Below are 23,635 nucleotides of genomic sequence, written 5' to 3' on the forward strand. Positions count from 1 at the left end.
GTTTTTTTAATTCAGCGCTGTGTGCAAACAAACAACAGAGCGGCGTCGCCTTAGCCATCATGTTTTTTTATCCTCCCTTAATGGATGTTAGGCAGAGTTCAGAATGTATGAATATTTTGCCCACTGGCTGTGTTTACTGCCACCGTAAAGTATCTTCTGCGGGCTAGACTGTGCGGCGACATGATGCAGAAAGGTGCTTGAATTTTGTTCGTTTTATGGCTCAGATGAAGTCAGGTAGAGTTGAGGTTATTAAGTTATAAAAAAAAAAAAAAAGAGTCGTACACGTACGACTGAATCGGCCGTAAATAAAAAAATAAAATGCAGAAAATACAGCCGCAGCCTATACTTTGGATTATAATCTACATATTTATAGCAAAATTAATGACATTTTGGCAGAAAAAAAAAGCAAGTCTCTCCTCATTTTTTTTTTAAATGGTATTTTCTGGATGAGCTCACATTTTTAGCAACACATATATACATATTTGTATTTTTTGGGATGATGTGATGCTTTGGAAGTCCCACTGGAAAGTAAAGGCTTCTTTTTGAAAGGTCTTCTTGTTGTGAAGATTGTCTCTTGTTACCACGCAGCTGCACTTTTCTGAACGGATGAAGATGTCAGCATCGGGTTGGATTGGATTGTAATGCCACTTTTATCCTCCAGGGGCAGCACTGAGAAAGGCTTGTCTAAATGAAGCTCCTCAACTCACTTCAACAAATACTGCAAGTTGGTGGCAAAGCTCTACTTTTGTCTGAATGAAGCTGAATGACGTCACTTCAATATAATATGCTAAAAGATGGCTTCAATTTTCTACTTTTGTCTAAATGAAGCACCAAAGAAATAAGCCCCGCCTTGAAAAAATCCGTTCACTGTATTTGCTTTGAATTAAGTCATGTCATTTTTTTTTTCTCCAACTTGATGTAATTCGTCAACTTGCAGTCGGAGTAGCAATCTATATTTCTGCTGAATGAAATGTCTTTCAACGGTATTACCTCAGCTGTCAACCTTTCTCGTGGCTTTTTTAGTGTTGCAGAACTGCAGAGCATGACCGGGGCTTGGAAGGACCACTCTCAAGTCCTCTTCTATCCGTCTTTTCATGTGATTATCAGTCACCGGAAAAGAAAAAAAGAAAAAAACACGCCTCCGTCAAGCGAGGAGCGTGGAGGTTGGGGGGTCCCAGCTCATCAAACTGAGTGACCGCATCGTGTGCATCTCTCCTCATCCTCCCCTCCGCCCCCACCCACGCGGCGTTCCCATCTCGGTCATTATTATTGAGGCTCAGCAGATTTTCTCCTCTCTTATTTTAGCGCCGCTTGTGTTCACTCTGACTTTCTTTTTTCTCATGTCATTCCATTCCTGCGGCGCTCTCTTAATCTATTTATTCCACAGTTCATCATTCACCATGTTTAGCTCCTCACGCTTGCTGTCTCTTCCTCGCTTGTAAACAAATAGAAAATCTCATTTTCTGTCTAGCCAAATTGAGCTGTCACAGTTGGAAAATTTTCTCATTTGAGACAATTATTGCTAATTTTATAAACGTGAAGCCAGTTGTAAAGCCAACAACTTTTGGCTGTTTGTATTTTCTTTCCACATTATTAGTTTTTCTGTGCTTTGTGTGGTTAGATTTGATTTTTTTTTTTTTCTTCAGCTGAGACAATATACCAACGAACCGAGAGATTCTTTTGGGGTATTGTTTCATAATAATCATACGGATGTTCAATACCGCTTTTTTCCTCAAACCAATACCAGTATGATTTCCAATTTAGCAATTCTGCTTCAAATGAAATCCTAAATCTGTCCAGACCCAGACAAGACCAAGATCTTCAAAATGTGACCAGTTTGTCACATTTCCACTCGACAAGTAAGTTCATCACCTCCTTTTGATTTTTAATCGATTGTGTATATTCCCCAAAAAATGCATCATTTCCTTTTATAGCGACACTCCATTACGAATAAGTCATGAATGAAATCAGTACTCATATCTTGCTAGTAGCCGATATAAAACTACAACCCCCCCCCTCCCCCCTTTCACTGAAGTCTTGTGTAACTTCATCCATCACATTGTGATCAAATTCCAATTCCAAGATGTTCCACTCCAGTTAAGCGTCACCGTTTCTGCGAGAATGTGACAAATTGAGTAGCCGGATGTGGATTTCAAAGACGGAGGAAACACGGGAGACACAAAGTTAGCCATTTGCATGCACGAGGATAGCTCCACTCATTATCACCTCATGAAGAGGCTTGCCTACTTTGCAGGACTCCATCAAATATAGCAGATTACTCACTGCACACACACGGGCTAGATAATGTTGGAGAAGGCTCATCTGGAGGATAATAAGAACAAAATGACCTGCTGCTGGATTTCAGTGTGTGTGGGGGGGTGGGGGCTTTTTATGTAGGGCGCAATCAGTAACTTCATCAGCCATGCTGCATGACCTGCATGTCGTGGGGCGAATGTTTAATCCATCAGCGATGAAAAAATAGAAAAACTCATTTAAAAGCAACGCTGGTGGTAAAGTAAGAATTAACAAAGCAGAGAGCAAGAGTCGTCTTATTCTTGAGCCTAATGTGTCGAATTCATCTGTTTATGTTTTATAATTGAAAAGGTTATGAATGATAAAACACACAGACAAATAAAACAACACTCGCGTATATATATATATTCTTTATCCTCTGCCAAGAATACTTATTACTAAGGCTTACTGAAGGAATTTTGACCGGCCATTACTCCTGTTTTGGTTAGCGAATGTGTCCTTAGCATCGGTTGCCTAATAGATGCACGGTGTCAAATCATGTCGAGGTAATGATTCAGGAAAAATAAATGAATAAATATTTTATTAGGCACCTCAAGAGGCTTTTAAGCGCAATTTGTTTTGGTTTGAAAATCAAGGCCCAAATGTAATGAATAATGAAATAATAACAAAAACACTTTCGATCTTCCAGGTTAGCCGCCTTCATGTTTTAGATTGATCAAATACGCCACATCCATGTCTCCCGCTTGTGTTCTCAATCAATAATGTAAAGCTTTTAAACAGAAACTCATTTAACGCTCGCGGGCAAGCAAACATTCATCGAACACTAATAATCTCGTTGAATTATTCATCGTGTATTTTATCAAGCTCACACACGAGAGCGGGGGAAAGGGACTTTTGTAGCGCTTCACGGCATCTTCCCGTGTGACCCGCGATGAACGACGAGCGGCGTAACAAAACGTGACAGGGGAGCCGTCGACGGAGTGGACGCGAGGCGCTGACAGCAAATACGACGAGTACGCCATCTTTTCCGTGCCAGGTCACGTGACAGACATATGGTGCGTGTCAACCCAGGGACAAAAACAAAGACTAAACCCTTTGGTTGACGAACGGCGCCGATCGCGCTTGTCGCCGGCTGTCTCTGTCAGCTTGACTTCGCACACACACACACAAAAATAAATATATCCTTTCACACACACACATATTGGCTGCAGGCCTCGGAGCCAAAAGTACCCAATGATGAGTGGCTGAGTAGGAATTTTGTATTTGCATTTTAAATAACTTCACTAAATATCAGCTCCTTAGATCACAACCTGCCAACTACCTGAAAAAAAATGTTTTTATTGTCTACAGAAATCTCAAGATGAGTCATCATCAAACACCAGAGCTTCATTTCGACAAAAGTAGTGTTTTGCCACAAAATTGGAAATGGAAAATAATTGTAACATTGTTCAAAATAAAATTGATTTGTTATTTACCTTGGACAAAACCAGTTAAAAATCCCGGATTTAGACAGAACTAGCGATTTGCTGCTCATTCATTTCTCTATACTACAATAATTCCTGAGGAATTTGAAAGTAGACCATTCCGAGATGTCAAATTATTCAACTTTCTTCAGCAGACAACATCTGCTCCAACTTGTCGTTGCACCCATTTCGGAGATGACTGTCATGTCATACACGCGCGCTTGCGTAAATGTCTTTCTAAAGGACCGTCGGCTTTGCCTGCCCGGTTCAGCGGAAGGATGAATTCAATGGAGCCGCGTGTGACAGCAGCCAGTAAATTATCATTTGGCCCGCACAAGTGGCGGAAGGAGGCACATTGTCTGTACGCCGTCTATAATTCCACAGCAAATGAGACGTAGGCCAGATCGGATTCCTTCCGAGAGTAACCTTGAGATGAAATGAGTGCGTCCGTTTTGATGTGAGCAGTTTTAGGGACATTGTGCAAAACAATGCGGACACCTGCTTCATGTAATGAGACACTCGAACAGGTAATGAGCTACTTTTGTTATATTTTTGTTTGAGCATTTGTTTAATCCGCCTGTCTCACATCGATTTCAGGTAGCTGGCCAGAACTGTCATTCGCTAACGTTGGCCGTTGCTCTCTTCTGACATGTGGGCTGCAGATGGCCGTCATATTGAACCTGCTGCCAGGAGCGTCGCGTTCTCGCCCGTCTCATCCGCTGAGCCAGGGAAGTGTCAGGGTTGGCAACGCTTTTAGATAAGAGCGACCGTGCGGATTCTGCATCGCTTGTTAGCATGCATTTCTATTGTAAAAGCATCAGAAAGAGTCCATTAGCACATCTGCGGTATTCTGTTTGGTTTGTTTGCAGCATCAGGTGGGCATTAGTGGTAGCGCTCGAGAGTGGTTTCGATCCAATTTGGCAGACAGAACTTTTTTGTTTTACCCTTGGATGCTCTGAGTCCCTCCCACTCTGCCCCGTTGCTGTATGGTGTTCCACAGGGTTCAATCTCGGGGCCCCTGCTATTTATTTGGTTAGGGTTTGTTATTTCTTTTCACTAAGCAAAAAAGACTGTCTTAGTGCTACTACTTTTTCAATTCATTTTTATGCTTGGAATTTTTGCGTTCAATTTTGTTTACATTGTGTTTTGATGAATCCACCAATTTTAAAACATCCAAAATGATCTCTCTAGATTTGCCCCTGTGATAAATGGCGGTTCACTGTGCCTATCATGTATCCTATTTAAGTGGTTGGCGCCTCACTAATTGGTTTCATATGAAAATGCCATCGAGCAGGAATAAATAGGAGGGGTCAGCAAATGCATAACAAACAGGTGCTCAATCAAAGAGGCGCATACAGTAAAGACAGAGCTGCCACCAAGTAGCCATCGATCACACCGGGGGCATTGGGGTGTCAGGCTGGCTGAGTCTCGCTATCACTCCGACTCTCGCTCCATCAACATTGCGCCGCGGCCGCTCGGCGATGTAATGGTTTATTGCGCGCACGGGGCCACGGTGGTCCTCAAGGCGTGTTCGTCATGTCACGCTGATTTTTATTTGGCGGGCCCCTCCTGTCCCACAAGATCATCCGCTACTAATTTGATTAACTCTGTACCATCGTGGCTTCTGTCTGTCTGTCCAAACCTTGTAGTTGCAGACACTCTCTGGAACTGAGTAAACAAGCACCATGGCAACAATAACCACTACTTATTTTATATTTCGCCGAGAGTGTCTGCTGTTGTTGCAACATTCCTGACATATTTTTGGAGGACTTCCAATGCAGTGTAGCATAACACTAACGCTATCTATCGTGCTAATGATCGTTCCAGTGGCGACTTGACACAATAGCCCTAATCGATAGTTTGCCAGAAGGAAAGCCAGCCGCAACATTGGGTCCATTCCCTTTTTCTTTCCCCCCCCCACCGACGATTATTTGTTGGCCCGGGATCATCAATCCATCTGTGGATGGTTTGTCAAGTGGTGCGGCAAGCACAATACTGCTATGGAGAGGCTACAAAGTCGCCTTCAAACAATAAAGCTAATTGTAAGATTTTTCATTGATTTCCATTGTGGGGGAACAAAAAGAGCAGAACAGTCCGCTAAAATGAAGCAAGAAAAAGTGTTTTATTCTTTTCATTCAGTTACTGTTTGTAACTTTGACTCAAGGCAATTCATCAATATTCAAGCGTGCAATACGAAGCTCTTTTACCAGCCCGGCAACCTGAGAGTCACTCACTTGCTGTGCTACATGAGCCTCATATCCTGCTGCTGCCTTTCAGCAACTCTTAACTCTCCAAGTATCGATAGAAAAATTAGCTTGAGCTCAAATTTACGCCAAGGTGTTTTAAGATTCTCCGCGGCATGTCTCAGCGGTTCGCATTTCACGCTACGTGCTTCGCATCTCCAAAAAAATGAGCTGATGTCTTTTTTTTTTAACAGTTTTAAAAGAGCTAGATGTCGTCTGACGAGTGATTCCAATGGCTACAATCGGGCCTTAAGTTCCCGTGGGCCATTGTTCAGTGTTAGGGACAAATCAGGAATGTGCAGGGCAAGGAAACACATGGCGGAGCGTCACCGCGCACTCCCAGTCGAGCTGATCTCGCCTCGAGTCTGCTTGCCAGAAGGAAGGATGGATCATAGCTGCGGGATGGGATAAAAGCATGAAGTGGAGAATGTGATAATGAAGTGCTATTTTCACATGCGATGAACTGGTGAGCGTGATTGTTTTCACTCTGGAGGCCCGCCGCGTTCTCTCGTGTTGTTTACTCCCAGCAGGAATCGAAGATGCGAGTCGGGCTTTCTACATCTCGGAGACTATCGACAGCTCACATCAGTGAAGTAAACATCTCGCTGCATCATTACCCGTGAGGTCACGTGACCTGGAAAGTTATTGAAGGCTGTTTTCTCGACTACACGAACCCCCTGGAGGTACTGTACCGTAAGACGCAGCGCTTGTACAGTACTTCGTAGCATTGGGATTCAAAGTTATAAGGCTGCAATTAAAGGAGAAGTTTAGTAAATATTTTTGACGTATTTGTTGAAACTGTCAGTAGTCAAATCGGTCTGGCTGAAACTTGGACCTTGAATTTGATTTTTACGGAACCACCGTGTCTGAGAAAAAACAACCAATCGGGGACGGAGATCATGAGAGGGGAGGTCAGCCTGTTTTCTTGGACTTCAGGAGCTTTACTGTAGTTATGACGGAATAGCTGCCTCCGGAAAATATAAAAATGAGGGGAGAAGAAGGAAAAACATATCCTCATAAGGCAGACATTTGTCACCTGAACGTTTTGTAGCTATGTGTCATGACGTTAATGAGCTGTGCCTTATGTGTAATGGAAAAGTTAGCAAGTTTCGTGTTCCGTGTCTGTGCTCTGATGGAGCAACTATGTTTGTATGAATTAATAAGAGTATTTACACATCCCTCTTCAGGATACATTCCAAAAAATAGATTCAGTGTTATAATAACACGTGTCACCGTTATTGGAGAGCCAGCAGAAATCAGAGCAAAATAAATAAACACGTTTTACGTTCAAAAGAGGAAGAATATGAGGCAGCTTCAAGCACAGAAGGAAAAGGAAAGCATCCGCGGGTTGTCAAAAAAGCAGCTCTCGCTGAAATAAATCAAATGCCGAGTCTGAGGCTCGACTTGTCACAGCTGGAGGAAGTTGAGCGTGCTTATTTTTCTCGCAGCTGTCATATTAATACTTATGTTTATTTCAAACCATGTTGTCACGGCAACGGAGAGAGGATCAACAAGCGAGTGTAAAGGCTGCTTCTTAAATGATGTGATGTGTTTATCAATTAAGTTACTGTTTTTTTTTCCCCCCCTCCTTCTGTCTTTTTTCGATTTGATGTGACACGACAACCAATGATTTCAAAGAGGAAAAAAAAAGACTTCAAAGAGGAAAAGAAACTTAAATGATCTCTGCCCTGTCTTCCAAGAAGACTACGTCTACAGCAACAGTAAGTGATGACTCGGAGATAATTGTAATAAATTTGCTTCAAAGGGTGACACGCAATTTATTGTTTTTACTTTTCATGGCATTGAACTTTTTTTTTTTTTTTTTCAGATCTACAGCATTCAAGTCAATTCCTGCCAGAATTGCCCAAAATTCTTCCGCCGTTATTAGACTCATTCAAAATCCGATCGACATCGAAGCCGTAATAATTCGAAACGCTTTATTAATCCAAAGTGAAGGTCCTGGAAGGGTTCTGCTGGAGCTATAGTGCAATCCAGTCCACTACCGACTCCTCCAGAGCTGGAATCACTCAGGTCATGAGAGTCTGCAACGGCCGACAGGATGGGTGCCAATGGGAATCTGCAATCATGAGGCCTAATAAGGGCAGACAAGCCCACTCAGCAGCTGATGGATTGGCGCTGAGCGCTGCGAAGAACAGGACGGCTCAGATTGCAAAGGGGGATAGCGGACTGTGCGTGGTGATAGATGGCTCAATCATTCCTACGTCCCCGGCGTCCTCCTACCGGACCTGCGTTCGCCGAGAAGTGCCGCCAAGGTGGACCAGCTCTGTTGTCTTTCTGGACAAGCTATTTTCAGTTTCCCTGGTGGCACCGGACAAGAGGGGAGCAGGACAAAACGTTCTGTATAAGTCTTCCGTGTTCGTTCGGATCTGCTCACCGGAAAGTTCCGGAGGCGTCGGGGAGGCCGTGTTGGTCGGCGAGCAGCATGATGGAGGCAAGAGTTTGGGACGGCGTGGAGCAGCGACATGTGAGTCTCATTTAATGTGTAACTTAGGACAAGGGCTAAAAATGTTAACCTCACTCTTCCTTCTTCTCTCCGTGACTGAAAGATTGAAAGAAAATATCCCGATTTTCTTGTGACATGAGATGTCCACAGATGAAGGCACCAAGGCATCATCTGTGTCATTATTTATAGCCGCTCTTCTCCCGCCTTGACACTTGCCAAATCCATCCGTCCGTATTCTGAGGCAGGACTTTGTGAGGATGTCAGAGGCGAAAAAGCACTCAGAAAAACAAGGCGGGCGTTTTGGACGTCTCGTTCTTGGATGTGAATTCAATGGAGATGTTCCATAAAAGCAGGACGGAGAGAGATAACAGAAGCAGGATAGATGCATCGTCATCTTCTGCATTATGCATCGGCCACGCTCGTGTTGCCGACGGCTCTTTTTCACTTTATGAGCCGCTGTTGGTGGTCATTTCGAGGCGTCTTCATCTTCTTCTTCTGGTTTATATGGAACAAAAAGCTACGATGGTGCTCAAAAGCATTTATTGCGAGCGCTCGTGTTCTGACGTCATCTCACCATCATTAGTTTTCACGAAATTTCTTTTTTCTTTTTCTGTCAGCAACTCAAGACAGGAGAGAAGAATCACAAGAACATCCGGCGAAGACGGCAAAAGGTGTCGAGATGGATTATTGTCAGTTCTTCTTGAAGACAAACACTCCAGAAGCCTGGCCCAAGTCGCTCAGTCTCAAAGTAGGATGTGCCGCCGCCATCTTGGGAGCTGTCAACATGGGCAAGCTAAATCATTTTGACTGGCAATTAACTACAAACAATTTTAAGTTCAATAACGTCTCCAAACCATTTAATGATAATTAAAATAAAATAAAAAGTAGAATAATAAAGTATAATAAAGAATAATAATTACATAATAATAAATAAATGATAAATAATAATAATTGTCATTATTATTCTCTAACAATTCGGGACTGTATTTAGCTTTCTCATTTTCTAATCGCTTTCATCATCATCCTTGGACGTTCTTCTGAGTCTCGGGAGGTTTCCTTGAGGATTGCCATTCCCTGCCGATGCTCTCATCCCCGCTAAAGCAGAGCACAACGTTAACATTTCCTCCCTATTACAAGGCCGCGGAGAGGATTTATCAAGGTTAAGGAATAGATTATGTTCCGAGCAGGTTGAACCCAGCTGCGATTCCCCTTTTTTTCCAACTCCATCTTCCTGTAGGATTAGTGTCAGAGACCTGCTGAACTTCTTCCCACCAATAAGCAAGCAGCTCACTCTGGATGTCCCCCCCCCCCCCCCCTCCCGTTCCCAGGAGGCTCTGGAGCTCTACAGGCCAGACTTCATCAGCCAATCTCAGGGTCGAGTGAGGATGATGGAGCAGAGGAAGAGGAGGGGGAAGACCAGCGCCGACCTGATACGAGACGAAGACGTGAGAAGGAGGAGGTGCACCACCTGTGCCGGCCTGGTACGAGACGGAGACGTGCGAAAGAGGAAGTGCACCACGCCGGATCCGCTTAGCGGTGAGCGCTGACCCGGGACGCCCAGGCCTGCATTCATTTGTGCTTTTATTACACCTTTTTTTTTTTTACACTTGTTACACGCTTTAAGGGTTGGGACCTCTTCTGAAAACGCTATAAGAAAGCCGTTAGGACCCAATGGAGGGGAATTTATTACAGTTAAATATGTGGACTAGTTCAATTCGACTTCACATCTCAATGAGTACTTATAGTGGTCGTTTATTATGAGGACAGGCTTAGTCAACTGGCTTTTGGCCAATTTTGCCCTCTGCTGGCAGGTATGCAGCGTTGCAGCTTTATACCAATATGGGCCAATAATACATACTTACTGAACATTTTATTAGGTACAGGTTTCAAGCTATTTTCATTCTTTTTTTGGCAGGTTTTAGTTTCATTATGTTCTCACATTGCTGGCTTCAGTGCCTTTAAAAATATAATACATATGGATTTAATAATAAATCAAAAACATTTTTATATATATAATATTATTACATTTTATTCACTATGCCCTCAATAAATTATTTTTAGAAGACACAAAGTGACATAAAGTCCAACTTTCATATTGGATTATGTTTTTTTTCTATATTTATTATTATTTGCAATTCACCACTCTCTTTATTCGTGTGTCCTAGATAACCTTTTCAAGCCAAGCAGGAGGTCGATATCAATTAAAGAAATGCAACAGCGATCCAGAAGGTGAGTTTGATTCCCAAAAGCAAACAACACGTAAATAGCCACCAACGGATTTATATTCTGAATCCCTTTTCCCAATAAGCTATTTTGTTAGTTGAATGACACAATGAAGTCTCACATGACATCACGCACGCTTCGTATAGTCCAACTTTAGACAAATACAAAACTAATAAGCCCTGTCTAATAGGAAAGTCATGTTTTGCTGCCATCTTTTGGTAGCTATACACAACTGCAAAATGCGACTTGTACAATTTAAAACATATTTTGACGTAGAGATATCCCGCGGTAGTGTTTATCTTATTATTGTTGGCATCTTGCTCACAGTGTTGAATGTGTGGACATCTTGACATGAGATATGAACGGCCCTCCGTGTGCCTTATCTGCTCCTTTTTTATCTGCAACATGACCCCCCCATCCCAACTCCAATCCCTTCCAATCAGATGGTGGCAAGCCTTTGTAACTTTTTCAAAGGTGACACTATCTGACTGCCAGGATCTGCTAACACGTTGCCAGCGGCATCTAAAGGAATGAAAAGAGAGTCTTGTGCATGAGACCTGCTTGCCAGATAACTGCCCGTGTTGCTCTAGTCCCTAATTGTGTGTGTGTGTGCATGTACGTGTGTGTTGGTGTGTGTGCAGGTTGTACAACAAGCTGCCAGAGGTGGAAAAGAAAAAGCAGGAGGAAGAGAAGAGAACAGTGTTCCAAGCCAACAGACTGCGAGTAGAACTCTTTAAAAAGGTGAACACTGTTGGATGGAAATAATATTTGATAATAATTCCATAAAGGATCATAATTTAGATTTATGAAGCTCATTTCACGGCCCCAAGGACGCCGGAACAGTAGTGTGTGTGTGTTATTATTATTTATTTTCCTTGTATTTTATAGCTCTACGTAATGTATTTAATAAAATATTCATAAATGTTAATATTCATAAATTCAATTGATTTCATTGTGTAGCTTTATTAGTCATTTATAGTTCCAATCTAATGGCCAGCTCTTGCAACATAAATCCAAACAGTCAGAATGCAATTAATCCAAATTATCATGAAAACAGTAATAACCAAATAATATTCGAAAGGTTGCTTTTATTATATACATTTTAAAAATGCCCAGCACTCATTTGCGGTTGTTAGAAACACAATGTTTGGTTGGGGTGCTCTTTAAATATGAATGTTATTTCTACAAATTGTCCTAATGTGACGTTCATTATTGCTAGTCACAAATAAGAGCTGGACTTTGAGTCCTTGTCAGAACATTACAAATCTTAAAATACAACACTCTTACGGATGTAGCTGAATAAAGAAAAGAAAAAGTCAAGGTGCAAATAAAAGAAAAGAAAAAGTCAAGGTGCAAATAGTATTCTATATTGCCATACAGCAGAGGGCGCTGTTTGACTGCTAAAGTCGTGTATTACCGCTTCCACGATTTCAATGACCTTTGACCATTCAGAATTCACTTAATGTCGTTTCATGAACACTATCCCATATAAATAAATACATTTACATGACATTAACTCACACATGTGCGAAAATTGATAAAACACAAGATTTATTTTGGAAATGACACTTGTGTAGCCACTGTAAGGTTTGTCATAACTATCCTAAATGAACAACAGCATCATTTATGTTTTTGTAATTGTTAACGATATTTTTAATGCTAAAATGTCCCTCTTAGTCTTATCTGTGTTTTTTGTATTGTTCAAGGTAAAACTATTGTTTTTCTACCTCATTATTAGCAGTGGTAAACTCTTCTGGGAGTATGTTCTATTTTTTTCCCCCCCAGCAGCATTCAAGAGCGAAACCGTCAGTCCCGGCGGACATGTTTTGTGTTTCACCCAGCCATCAGCTGCACTCGCCATCTCTCAAATAACTTATTACCTGGCCTGAACTACAGCGAGATTGGCACTTGGTTGATAAAGTTGGCTTTGGGGAGCTCAGGAGGAGATATTTTAAAAAAATGAGCTGGCAGCTGTCCGGCGGAACAGTCGGATGGCAAACTAAAGTGATTGCAGCTACCTGAGCCTCACGCACACACACCGATTGAACGAAAAAGCAATTTAGCTGGTATGATGCCAAGGTGCTCCTCAAAGGAGATTATGATGGTCTTCATCGATGATATTGTTTTTTTGATGGGGGAGGAACTGTATCAGTAATGTTGCTTTTCTTCTTTGGCAGAGACTTCTGGACCACATTCTGCAAAGATGAAGGAGCCACACAGAATGACAAATACTTATTTCCTATTTCATCCGTGCCTTCAGTATTAATTGTGTCTGAGCGAACAAAGTTTGTCAGTTCATGCCGAGACACTAAATGAGATTATTCAAAGAAAATTGCCAAAAACCAATTTACATCGGGTCCAAGAAAAATTATGTATCGCTAAGTTATTTTTTTGTATTCTTTTTTTAATCGACGAAAAGCAAGTGCTCTAGTTCTAAATATTGTTATTTGACTTTTTTGTTTATGTTACATCTGTTTTTCCTTTAAGGATTTTTGGTGATCAAATGCCTGTGCAGTAATTAGAACTATTTAATTTTTTTCTCTTTATAGATTTATACATTAATTAAATATTACATAAAGGTCAAATAATATCTTAAACTCATAAATAAAATATAGCTACAATACAGAAATCCAACAGCGTATTCATCCATAAATGCAGTGTGATTTAAATTGCATTCATATTTTATATTGTGAGTTTTACCACCAAATAAAATATTCCAAGGACGTTATATTGACTTTGCGGAAAAATGGAGCTCTCGCAGAAAAAAAAAAAAAGCTCCTTGACGGTGTCATTGCTAAAGTAAATGTTAATCGAATGCGACGCTCGGCGGTGGAGGGAAGAGTCTTGCGTTTGTCTTGACCCCTCGAGGGCCTCCCTTCTGGAACCTCCCAGTCGCAACTCTGGAATTCCAAAGCTAATCGAACTCAGGAGACCGCCAGCGTTGGCTGAAAGGGACCTTTTGTCACCGGGGCGGCGTAGCGGGAGGTGACATTGGAACACGAGAGAGGAGACCACCTTTAGCGCGATAAGAAGACCGACAGCCTGGGGAGGAATAACATTGACACGTGTCGCAGGCCCCAACAGAGATCAAATATCGGATGACGGAAAACTTAACAGTGAGACGTGGGAGATTTGTCTTTTTTGTGCAGTCTGGTTCATAAATATTGGGACACATGCACATTCCACTTCTATTGTCCATCTTTACTGTGGAGCGATGCAATGCTGAATGCAATCCACATAAATAATTCAAAGATATGCTGTTCCATTGTGTTTTGGTTTTTAAACCGCTGTAATGACCAGCTGATCCCAGTAGATGGCAGCGCATTGGGTTTGAGACTAGTTGGTAAACACCGATCCGCCATCATAGGAGTTGACGTTATTTTTGTGTCGTCTTCATCCAAATAGGACGAGTTGAGAGTGTGTCATAATAAGGGGGTACCGGTTTTGCGATTGATTACGACCACGGGCGCTCCGCGCGCCTTGGCAGCTGTTACGACAGCGAGGGGGCAACGCGTTGGAGGAATGATGCCATGTCGCTCGCTTCCAGATAATGAGCACAAACTGACACGCCAACGTACTCGAGGAGAAGGCCTGCCAGGCTGCGGCGTCCTCATCATCATGGACATCATCATGTGGATGCTGTCTACTGGGTCCTGTTGACTGGCTCCCCAGATGACTCAAACGGCCCCAAGTGCCAGATAAGGGCGGCTCATCGCACGCCGACCATTACAATCACGCCGAGCGGCTGATTGCAAAGTGTTTGCTCGTTTCGCCCGAATCTTATCATCTCCACATCTGTCCTCTCCGACGCCGGAGCATGCTGATGCATCCCCACAGCCACCCTCCATTAAAGTCAGCTATTTCCCACATGCCAAGTAAGTTGTCGTGTTAAAGTCGTTTCAAGCCATGCAGCGAGAATTTGTGAGCTAATATAGGACCCGTGTGCACATTTGTGTCTTTATGGATCGAATTGGATAATTTACTGCAATGTGTTAATCCTAATCCATAGGTGTAATAGATGATCAGATGTCCATCCACCCATTCATCTTCTTCCGCTTATCCGGGGTCGGGTCGCGGGGGCAGCAGCTTTAGGAGGGACTCCCAGACTTCCCTCTCCCCAGCCACTTCATCCAGCTCATCCCGGGGGATCCCAAGGCGTTCCCAGGCCAGCTGAGAGACATGGTCCGCGTCCGGGGTCTCCTACCGGTGGGACATGCCCGGAACATCTCCCGAGGGAGACGTCCAGGAGGCATCCTGATGAGATGCCCGAGCCACCTCAACTGGCTCTTCTCAACGTGGAGGAGTAGCGACTCTACTCCAAGTCTCTCCCGGATGACCGAGCTTCTCACCCTATCAGACGTTCCGTTATAAAGTGGTGTCTGTCTCTGCTCCCTTTTTGTTGAATAATTTTGCTGGAATAATTTGTATTTAGTGTTGGCAGTTCATTTATTATTTTGATAATTATTTAATCAATGCTATTATTGTTTTGTTTGAATTCTATTTGCTTTTTAGTTTTGATTACATTTTTATATTTTATCCTTGGCAATTGTCGGACATTCTATTGTCTATTTTCCTTTTTGTATTGTTATATTCTCATTGCCAATATAACTACCTTTTCAATTTGAGGTTGTCGATGGTTTTAACACTATGATTAATGAATTTGTTTTTAATTGGATGTCATAGTTTATTTTTTTGAAGTCAATTGCGGTGTGATGTAACCGGCGCTAGGACCATGCGGGGTCCTCAACGCACATGGCTCGACGTCGTCTGCCGCTTGCTGTTTGAGGGCTGGCGGCGGGCGGCGAATCACTTTTCGCTCCTCTCCTCTCCTCTGCGACATCTTCGCCTTCGTTCTTTGTTTGCTCTGTTCCAGCTGTCATGTCCTCAGCGCTCGAGCAAAACTCCCACACGGAAACACTAAGCTAACACATGTTTCCCCACCGGCAGACTCGAGGGTGTCATTGGCGCGGTGGAGTCAAGCAAACTTTTCCCTCCGCTTCTCGGTGACAGCTTCGCGTTTTGGGAGTCTGGCTGGTTCCAGAAGCTTTTACTTGCCCACTTTCTATTTTTGCCCTGAAACGGTACCGCCAGTCCCGCTTTTGTGTCGGCTCCGAGAGTGTCCGTCCTTTTTCCACCATGAGAATCTGGCGGTGGAGGAAGAACTCTGGCTTTGTCGTCTCGGCTGTCATCTGGTGCCTGACCTCGGTAATCGCGAATGCTGACACTACGATTTACAACACTCTGGGGGGTAAGTGAAAGCAGCATACCCGTTAGAGCTTTTTATTTACATGCCATTGATTGATTCTTTGTTTAAAACACTTTTTCTCCCTCATCAATAATTGATGAAATCTTGAAAAGGTTGCTATAAAATAAAGGGGATACTTATATGCCTATTGTTTCACGTGAAAGTAAGATTTGTGAAGTCTCATGGAAAACCACCAAATAAAATGACACAAAATATGAATAGTTTATTGAGATAATGATGAACTGCCATAATGCTCAACTCAAATCACCTGTATCTCAATATTTTTCCACTGAAATGGAAATGTCAGTAATCTGTTTAAAACTCCCTCAATTATTTTTAAATGTTTTAACGAACAAAATAGTACTCTATTATAATGTTCTGTTACTGTATAAAACCACACAGTATCGTTAAATTGAACTAAAACCATTTTTGTGTAGTGTAGACATCTCAGCTCCTTGCAGAGGATAAAGAATATGATGTTTTTGACTATCAGTTGCTTTTTACATTGTGTTAGCATCAGCTTCAAGCTATCAAACTAAAGGCCTGTATGTGGTTGTTTTAGTTGAACATCTTTGTCTTGTGTTTAGTTTGACAGAAAACTTCAGCTGGAAGTTTCATGTGACAGCTTGAGGACTTTCTTTTTCTTTTTTTCACTATTTGCCAAAGTACTGCTATTGTGAAGGTTTTATTTCAATTCAGTTTTGTAATTCAAGGCAATATTTTGGCTGTTTTTTTTTGTTGGCCTTTAGCCCCATATCGATCATTGATTTGGATTTAAATGCATTTATTTTGCATCCCAAGATCATCAAGAATGCTATCCAGATGTTTAGCGCTCGCATCATCTCAGCGGAGTCGTTAAAACTTCGACTCACAGGAGGAGTTGATCCTAGTGTGAGCGCAACGAGTCGTAAAAATAGTGTGAAGTAGGGCAGCACGAGGCATCTCTTTGATAGCAGCGGGATAGCAACTCCGCCGCCGCCTCTGTGGATTGTTTGTCGTGGCTGTCTTCCAATTTCCACCTAAGCCACAACATTAGGAACTAATGAGATCCAATGTGGAATCTGTGAGGGCAGTGAAGAGTCGAAAATAGCACTCACTTTTTGACCTTATTTGACAGTATAGCTCAACCTTAAAAAGTGTGTTTACAAGCCGAGGCAGGAACTTAGCGGTCTGCGTCCAAATAGTTGCCAGACGGCCGAGTCAGATTTGCAAGCAGAGCCAACGTTGGGCAGCTGCCACACGCTGACTGACTGATTCGTGCCCAAATCCAGGCCGAGTGCAGTTTAGTAGTTCAGTAGCCCAAACATGGCAGAACGCCTAAAATGCAGTCAAGAAAACATCAGGGCCTGCATCGCATTGGGATACCTGCCTGGACAGAGTTGAGAAGTTGAGTTAGCTTAGAAAATGTCCGTCCGTTGTGCATCACGCTCGTCTTCATTTGGGTCAAAGTGGAAAAACCATTCAGATTTTCTATGATGGTAACACCCATGAACCAGGCAAATAAAAAACAGGCACAAAAATGACTTTTTGTTCCATTTTTGTCAGCAGGAAGGCCTTGGCGGAGGTCTGCGCTCTGCCGTCTGACATCCAAGTTATGTTTGATCATTACAGCAACGCTGAAACAACAAAATCCAACAATGACCTAAGACTTTTGCGCCGTAATGTATCGTCCATGAAACTGTCCGTAGTGATTAAATCAAGATAAGAAAAAAATATTGTGCAGTCTTTGTGGAATTAAAAAGTCATCCAACATTTGTTACTAGGCTGTTGAACTCATTAAAAAGGGAGAGAAAAACATTTGCGAGTGTTTAAATCAAGTTTTATCAGTAACAAACTTTGACAGCAGTGATTTAAAAACGACAGTGCAAACAATTTCGTGTGTTTTCCACGATGATGAATCTTTCGGTCCGTGTCAACCGCTTGTCAGGGGGAGGATTCTAATCTCATTTGGAGCCAAGAAAGCTCAATAAATAATTAGCCAGGCCAGCAAATGACCTGGATTAGATTTGTAGATCTGGTCCGGTCCCGGCAGCGACGTCAGACGGCATTCATTAGCGAGATTAGCGCGTCCAAACAAAGCCAGAGCGAGACATCCTCTCTCTCTCTCTCCTTCTCGCAGCCCATCTTTTTGGAAGTCGAGCATCCCGCTGATGAATCGCAGCCATCCGGGTTAAAACAAGCAGCGTCTGCTAAAGCCATTTAGGAAATGACCTCGCCGCGCTTTGTCTTTGAGAGCCCGGCGGGTAGCTTGTCACTTGACATTTTGAGGACAGGCTGGCTGGCATTGATTTGTTGTCTTCTCCTGTGAGGCATCATCGCGGCCATCGGCGTCTTCCTCTTTGGCCTCGGGCAAGCACGCCGTAGATACGTCAATTGAGGCTAATCCGTCTGGAAGGATGCGAGCGAGTTTCCATGACATGAGTATGAAAGCAGACAATGTAGCCTTCTCCCCTGCGGTGTTTGATTGATGGCTGTGTTGTTACACTTCCTCAATCTGGTGCTAAAGACACTTAGCAATCCTTATCAAGTATGGAAGAACCTTCCACCCGAAGGCTACGACTTCACGGGCAATGTCTGAGAAAAGAACAGATTGAATTTACAGGTAAAGACGCAAGATGTTTTATTCACGAGCCAAGGTTGAATGACACAAAACAAAGGGGGGCGCTAAATCACGTGATCGCCGTAGATCAATTATAATATAATAATAATAACGTTGAATTAGTTAGCTGTATTTGGCACTTGTCGTTCATCGTAGCTAATTTGTTAGATAGTTTAGTTGGCAAATTTGCTTGTCAGGTAGTTCACCACTTGTGACCTGTTGGTTAGTTAGCTAGCTAGCCTCCAGTGAAGCTAATGACATTTTCACAACACCAGATTCACATTAATTTGTTCCCTCAATACATTGTGGTTCATCTGCAAAATGTAATATTTTTGTTTTTTCATTGATTATCATCTGTATTATTTCACCTTTTCATTATTCTAGTTTTTATTCCATCGCTTCAGTATTTGAGTTGGAAGCAGCTACAACTGGATTTATGTTTGTGCTTTTTAAGGAGCAAAATCTTGTAATGCATTCTCTTGTTTTTAAGAAGAAGTAAAAGCAACAACAAAAAAAAGAAGAAACATCACATTGGGAGGTTGTCAACCCCTCACCACTGACTGGGAGGTGACCCAACATGTGTAATAAATTCCAGCTAATCCCTAAATCCCCCTCCTAAATTCCCATCAGGATAAAATCTGTGTGAGACAAGACTGGAATTGACTCCTCGACCGGTCGCTCCCTCGAGACGATACTGAATAAAAGCTCCAATGACGATGAGCCGTTCCATCTTAAAGGTTATTCCTGTTTGCTGCGCTTGAGAGAAGGAGTGGTGCTAGTGTGAATTGGGGGGGGGGGGGGGATTAGCACCTATTGATGTGTTGTCACCCGGGAAATAAAAACAGACGGCGCTGACAGCTGAAAAGTAAGCGAAAGGAAATGTTTTGCCTTGGCGGAGGTACCAAGACCTTTATTAGTCTTGATTCAACTGAAGATTTTCGCGCAGTCAAGAATTTGTTTGGAGGTCATGCGTCGTCTTTCTAACTCGATTTTCTTTTCCTCAGAAATCTGTAATTGGTTGCAATTGGAAAGCGCCATTATTGGTAGTAGAATCTTTAGCTGCTCATTAGCCTTGGTCTAACTTTTTTTTTTTTCTTCAATTGATTGTTGTTCACAATGACTAAAAGTGACCTTCCTTTCTAAGCAAGCGTTTGTCAGTTCGAGGATTTGTTTTGTTCACGGGCAAAATGAAATGACGGTACTACTTCATGGTCTTATTTGTGTCTACCACTAAACTGTGAGTGCCCCCCTCCTTGCATCATGTTGGCCAGACGCTTTACGCATGCGTCCCGAGGGAGCGTCAAAACGGGCCATGTTTTTGTTGCAGAACCTTGAACATCCCACCACCTCCCTTTCACCTCCTTCCTCACCCTCGCTGCGTCTCCTCCCGTGTGTAGGAGGAGAGCCAGAAGACAGCGGAGGAAAAAAAAAAACATTCCCCGCATTTACTGATTTGTCTTAATGTTTCATCACACGCTGGCTATGTTCACAATTAGCCCATGTGACCTCATTAATAGAAATTTGAAGGAAACTCATTTAAGGGCCTCCAAGTTTCCATAATGTGTGCTGGTTCCTCAAAGCAAATCTTTTTCATAGCATAAGTGATGTACAGGAACGGTCGATGTGTTTGAGAGACGATTGTTGGGTTACGCCGCTTCCCCGTGACTCGAGTGGCCCAATTTGTGATAACTCCCGCTTTCCAATATACACTCGTAAGCCACTTCATGAGATTCACCCGCGCGCCGTCTGATGAGATCCAATACAAGAGTTGGGTAACATTGCACACTTATTTTTGAATCTCATTTAATAAGACCGCAAAGGTCCAACAAGTTCATTTTTTGGAGGACTACTTGTCCCGCGTGGGATTTTGTCATATTTGAAACATCTTTGGTTTAACTTTGTGTTTAACAGGAAGTGCCGGGGACGAACGGCCGAGTCCAGCAGAACGTCACGAGACCACCGTACCTCTGCTGCTTACGGGCCGGGACAGCGGACCCCTCAGCCGATTGGAACCGGGGGTATGTACTCGCAAGGCCAAGAAAATTATAAAAAGGATCTATAGTTTACAAAAACACAATGTAACATATGGAAGTTGGTATTTATCATGTGTGGAAGATGAAAACAATTTTCCTTTCTAATTTTTTTTACCGCTGCCAAGAATACACCAGAACAGAGTGTTTGCAGATTTTCTATTTTTTTTTAATCTGCCCTCAAACCGCAGCATTTGTTTGAGTCCTGCTGCTGAGCCACAGAAATCCAACACATGTTCAAATGCTAGCATCGTGTCGGGATATTTGTTTTCTAAATACATGTGCGTCCATTTAGTGTGCTTCAAGTTGACAGCAAAGCAGTTGGGAGTAATCACTCAATTTTGATGGCAGCCCACCATCACCCATTGTTTTTGTCCTTTTTTGTTTTGTTTTATATTCTTCTGGGTTAATAAAGAAGAATCGATATTGCCTCACACACTGTCTTTGCTGAGTCGTGACCGCGAGCAACAAAAATGCTTTCCATGTGTGCTGTCAAGCAGCCCCTCGCAGATCTCTGCAAAAATCAAACAGAGCTTAAATAAAGATGCTTCTCTAGCGTCGGTGTTGACGACTGCTTTGACATTTTCCCCGTCCCGGGGGAACTATGCGTTCCTACTTGGTGTTCCTCACAAAATCAGTCAGAGAAGGCAAGGTGGGGTTTTTAATTACTCGCACTTATCAAGCACTTTGGAAAAGCAGAGCGAGCTAGGAGACGTCACTTAAAGCCCGGCGCGGTTGATTAGGCGTCGGGTTTTTAATTACATCAGATAGGCTGAACCACTGCGGATGCATTTTAAGAGAGGTGAAGGTGAGCCTTTTTTCAATTAGCCAGCTCATGATTGTCTTATCTCGGTCGGGGTGCACTACCTGCATGCGGCCAGCTTTGGCGCTGTTGAGTCATTCAGCTCGTTGAACAAAAACATTTCAAATCTAGCAAAGCTGTCAAATTGGTTGTGATGAATCTGCTCACTGGAAATATGCAAATGATTATTTTTAAGAAAATCCCCCAACGCCCTCAAAATTGCTTTATTGTCATCATTTGGCCTAAGGATGATCTTTCCCTCAATCTCCAGCCTTGAAATTCTCATGGGAAGCGGATGATACGGAAGCTGTCTTCCTTTTCCGCCGTCTCCATTGTGCCTCTTCGCATCCTGCTTTGCTTTGCGAGGCAGGATGGCTGAGATCAGCTTGCCACCTTCACCGCCGTTCATCCCCCTTTTTCTCTTCTCCCCCTCTCCTTCCAGGTTTATCCGGCATCGCTCCGGCTGCTGGTACGCGCCGAAGGCCAACAGCTAGTTCTGCTGCTGGAGAAAAACGAGTGAGTTTTCATGCGATTGCTCGTGGTCATCACGGATAAGACCACGCATACATTTTTAATCACAAACAGAAGAATGAGCTCCTCTCTCCATGCAAGAATGGAGGAGAACTCCTAAAGGGCGGGAGGGAGGTAGTATGATGGAGAAAATAATATATCCCCTCGCGACTTTGGCCTTTTCAAAGTTCGCTTTCTCTGAGGGGCCAAAAAAGAGATGAAAGGCGATGAAGAAGGTGGCGGAGGAGAAACTCTTGAGGACGAGCTTGTTCTCTCGCTCGCTCTCTCTCTGTCTCTCCCCGTCTGCTTTGCCTCTCTCTGTTCTCATCAGTCCCCTCCGGACTGCCGAGAATAACGGTGGACTGTGAAGCTAGGGGCGGGGGATCGTGTGGAGTTCATAAATATGATGATGCACACATAAACACCAAGGCGGGGGGGAGTCAAGAGTGTGCAAAGGCCAGGTTTCATGTCGGGGAGGGTTACAGTCTCAAAAGCATGATGCCATTGCTGACTCATGCCTTTTTTCTGCCAGGGGTTTTTAGACCAAGGGAGTGGTGGGATCATATTTGATCCGTTTAGTGTTCACACTTGTAATTTGGATCATCTGATGACAAAAGCGATTTGTTATGTCGCACATCTGGTCATGATTCTGTTTTTTTTTATCATTTAAAAAATGTCAGGAGATGATTTTGCTCTTACTTTCTAATGACGTGGCCACTAAACTGTCAATTTGTGTCCCTTGAAAAAGATTTTATTTTCAACTAGTACGTGTGCCAATTGTACCATAAATGAGGAAAAACACAACTAGAGGTTGCAATTAGCTTTAAGTTGTGTTTTGAATCATCAAGCAGACTTTTGCATCTCGCTCAACCCGAGCTTATGACGGGCAAACAAAAAAATGACTTGGCGCTCGCAGCAAAGTCAATGGAGATTTGGAACAACACTCGTGAGTTGGCACCAAGCTAGAAGCCATCAAGGTCCGCAACATTTCCAGCACGGTGGCTTTGTGAGGTTGCCTGGCGAGCGCTTGGCTGAATCTGGGAAGCAGCGCGGAGAGATAAGGAGGGGGGGAAAACCTGGCTATAGATAGACAAGCCGACCGGAAAAGACAACAACTCGGCACGGAGGAAGACGGGAAACGACAATTGTTAGCGAGTGTCAAACTAGCAAAAGAAAGAATCGTGCGGAAAGAACAAGTTTATTGTTCAGTTGGGAAAAGAGACCAATTTACACACAGCTTATCTTCATCTTTCGACTTTTTTTATTTTTCTTTTAATGAATGAACTCACTGCCGACTGGAGATAACGGATTCCCCGGCACACACCGGGAGATGTTGCCATTGTCAGCCGAGTGTTTTCATTCGGCGTGCATCTTCTTTCCCTTTGAAAACAGGCCGAGGGATGTTGCTATGGGGATTTCTGTCAGCAACATAATGATGTCGTTGCCATGCGCTTCAAACGGGGGCCTTTCCTCTTTTCTTTCCTGTGGCAGAAGAATGAAAGGAAATGTTGTCAATGCAAAACAAGGTTTTTCTCCACGAGGCTGGTCCGAGTAGCTGTAAATGTACAGCGCATTGTCTTAAAAGCAGAAAAAGTGGACCGAGTTGGATAGAGTGGGCCCATAATGGCAGCGCGCCTTTTGAAGCTAACGTTTCAAGCGGAGGAACGAGATGTACCTTCCGAATGCTTTCGATGAGGATGTCATCAATGTTTGGATCTTTAAAGTTGTCTGAATTACATTAGATGTTAGCTTAGCTTGGCCATTTAGCATCTCGCGTCAATTTGGGAAGGCTTCAGAGGATTT

At 43.1% G+C, this 23,635-nt stretch overlaps 2 protein-coding genes across 5 annotated transcripts in view; both read left to right on the top strand.

The window, feature by feature from the left end:
- The first annotated feature begins 6,271 nt into the window (after positions 1-6,271).
- LOC133158237 (uncharacterized) lies at positions 6,272-13,287 on the top strand. 3 transcript variants are annotated; one of them, XM_061285279.1, is made up of 9 exons: positions 6,272-6,425; positions 6,487-6,642; positions 7,598-7,680; positions 7,788-8,444; positions 9,041-9,171; positions 9,752-9,959; positions 10,589-10,652; positions 11,288-11,387; positions 12,824-13,287. In XM_061285279.1, exons 4-9 carry the CDS (start codon positions 7,994-7,996, stop codon positions 12,851-12,853), a joined length of 984 nt encoding a protein of 327 aa, XP_061141263.1. In that variant the 5' UTR covers positions 6,272-6,425; positions 6,487-6,642; positions 7,598-7,680; positions 7,788-7,993; the 3' UTR covers positions 12,854-13,287. The 3 variants fall into 3 exon arrangements, with proteins under 3 accessions (XP_061141263.1, XP_061141262.1, XP_061141261.1); XM_061285278.1 differs by having other exon boundaries at positions 6,490-6,642; XM_061285277.1 differs by having other exon boundaries at positions 6,272-6,642.
- A 2,158-nt stretch (positions 13,288-15,445) lies between these two features.
- adam12b (ADAM metallopeptidase domain 12b) overlaps positions 15,446-23,635 on the top strand; it is a 29,309-nt gene continuing 21,119 nt past the window's right edge. The window contains exons 1-3 of one of the 2 annotated variants that reach the window (XM_061285143.1): positions 15,446-15,894; positions 20,402-20,508; positions 21,765-21,838. In XM_061285143.1, coding sequence (XP_061141127.1) covers positions 15,783-15,894; positions 20,402-20,508; positions 21,765-21,838 — 293 coding nt within the window. In that variant the 5' untranslated portion in view covers positions 15,446-15,782. Of the gene's footprint in view, positions 15,895-20,401; positions 20,509-21,764; positions 21,839-23,635 lie in introns of those variants that run through there. The other variant, XM_061285144.1, reaches the window with a different exon arrangement.

Source organism: Syngnathus typhle, linkage group LG8, assembly GCF_033458585.1.
Source record: "Syngnathus typhle isolate RoL2023-S1 ecotype Sweden linkage group LG8, RoL_Styp_1.0, whole genome shotgun sequence".
Taxonomy (NCBI): domain Eukaryota; kingdom Metazoa; phylum Chordata; class Actinopteri; order Syngnathiformes; family Syngnathidae; genus Syngnathus; species Syngnathus typhle.

What these genes read in the sequence shown, in the direction of transcription:
- LOC133158237 (XM_061285277.1), top strand. Translation starts at nt 7,994, where the DNA reads ATGAGAGTCTGCAACGGCCGACAGGATGGGTGCCAATGGGAATCTGCA. An exon ending in ACGGCGTGGAGCAGCGACAT is followed by an intron (nt 8,445 to 9,040) that starts GTGAGTCTCATT and finishes TTTTTCTGTCAG; the next exon opens with CAACTCAAGACAGGAGAGAA. An exon ending in GAGTAGAACTCTTTAAAAAG is followed by an intron (nt 11,388 to 12,823) that starts GTGAACACTGTT and finishes CTTCTTTGGCAG; the next exon opens with AGACTTCTGGACCACATTCT.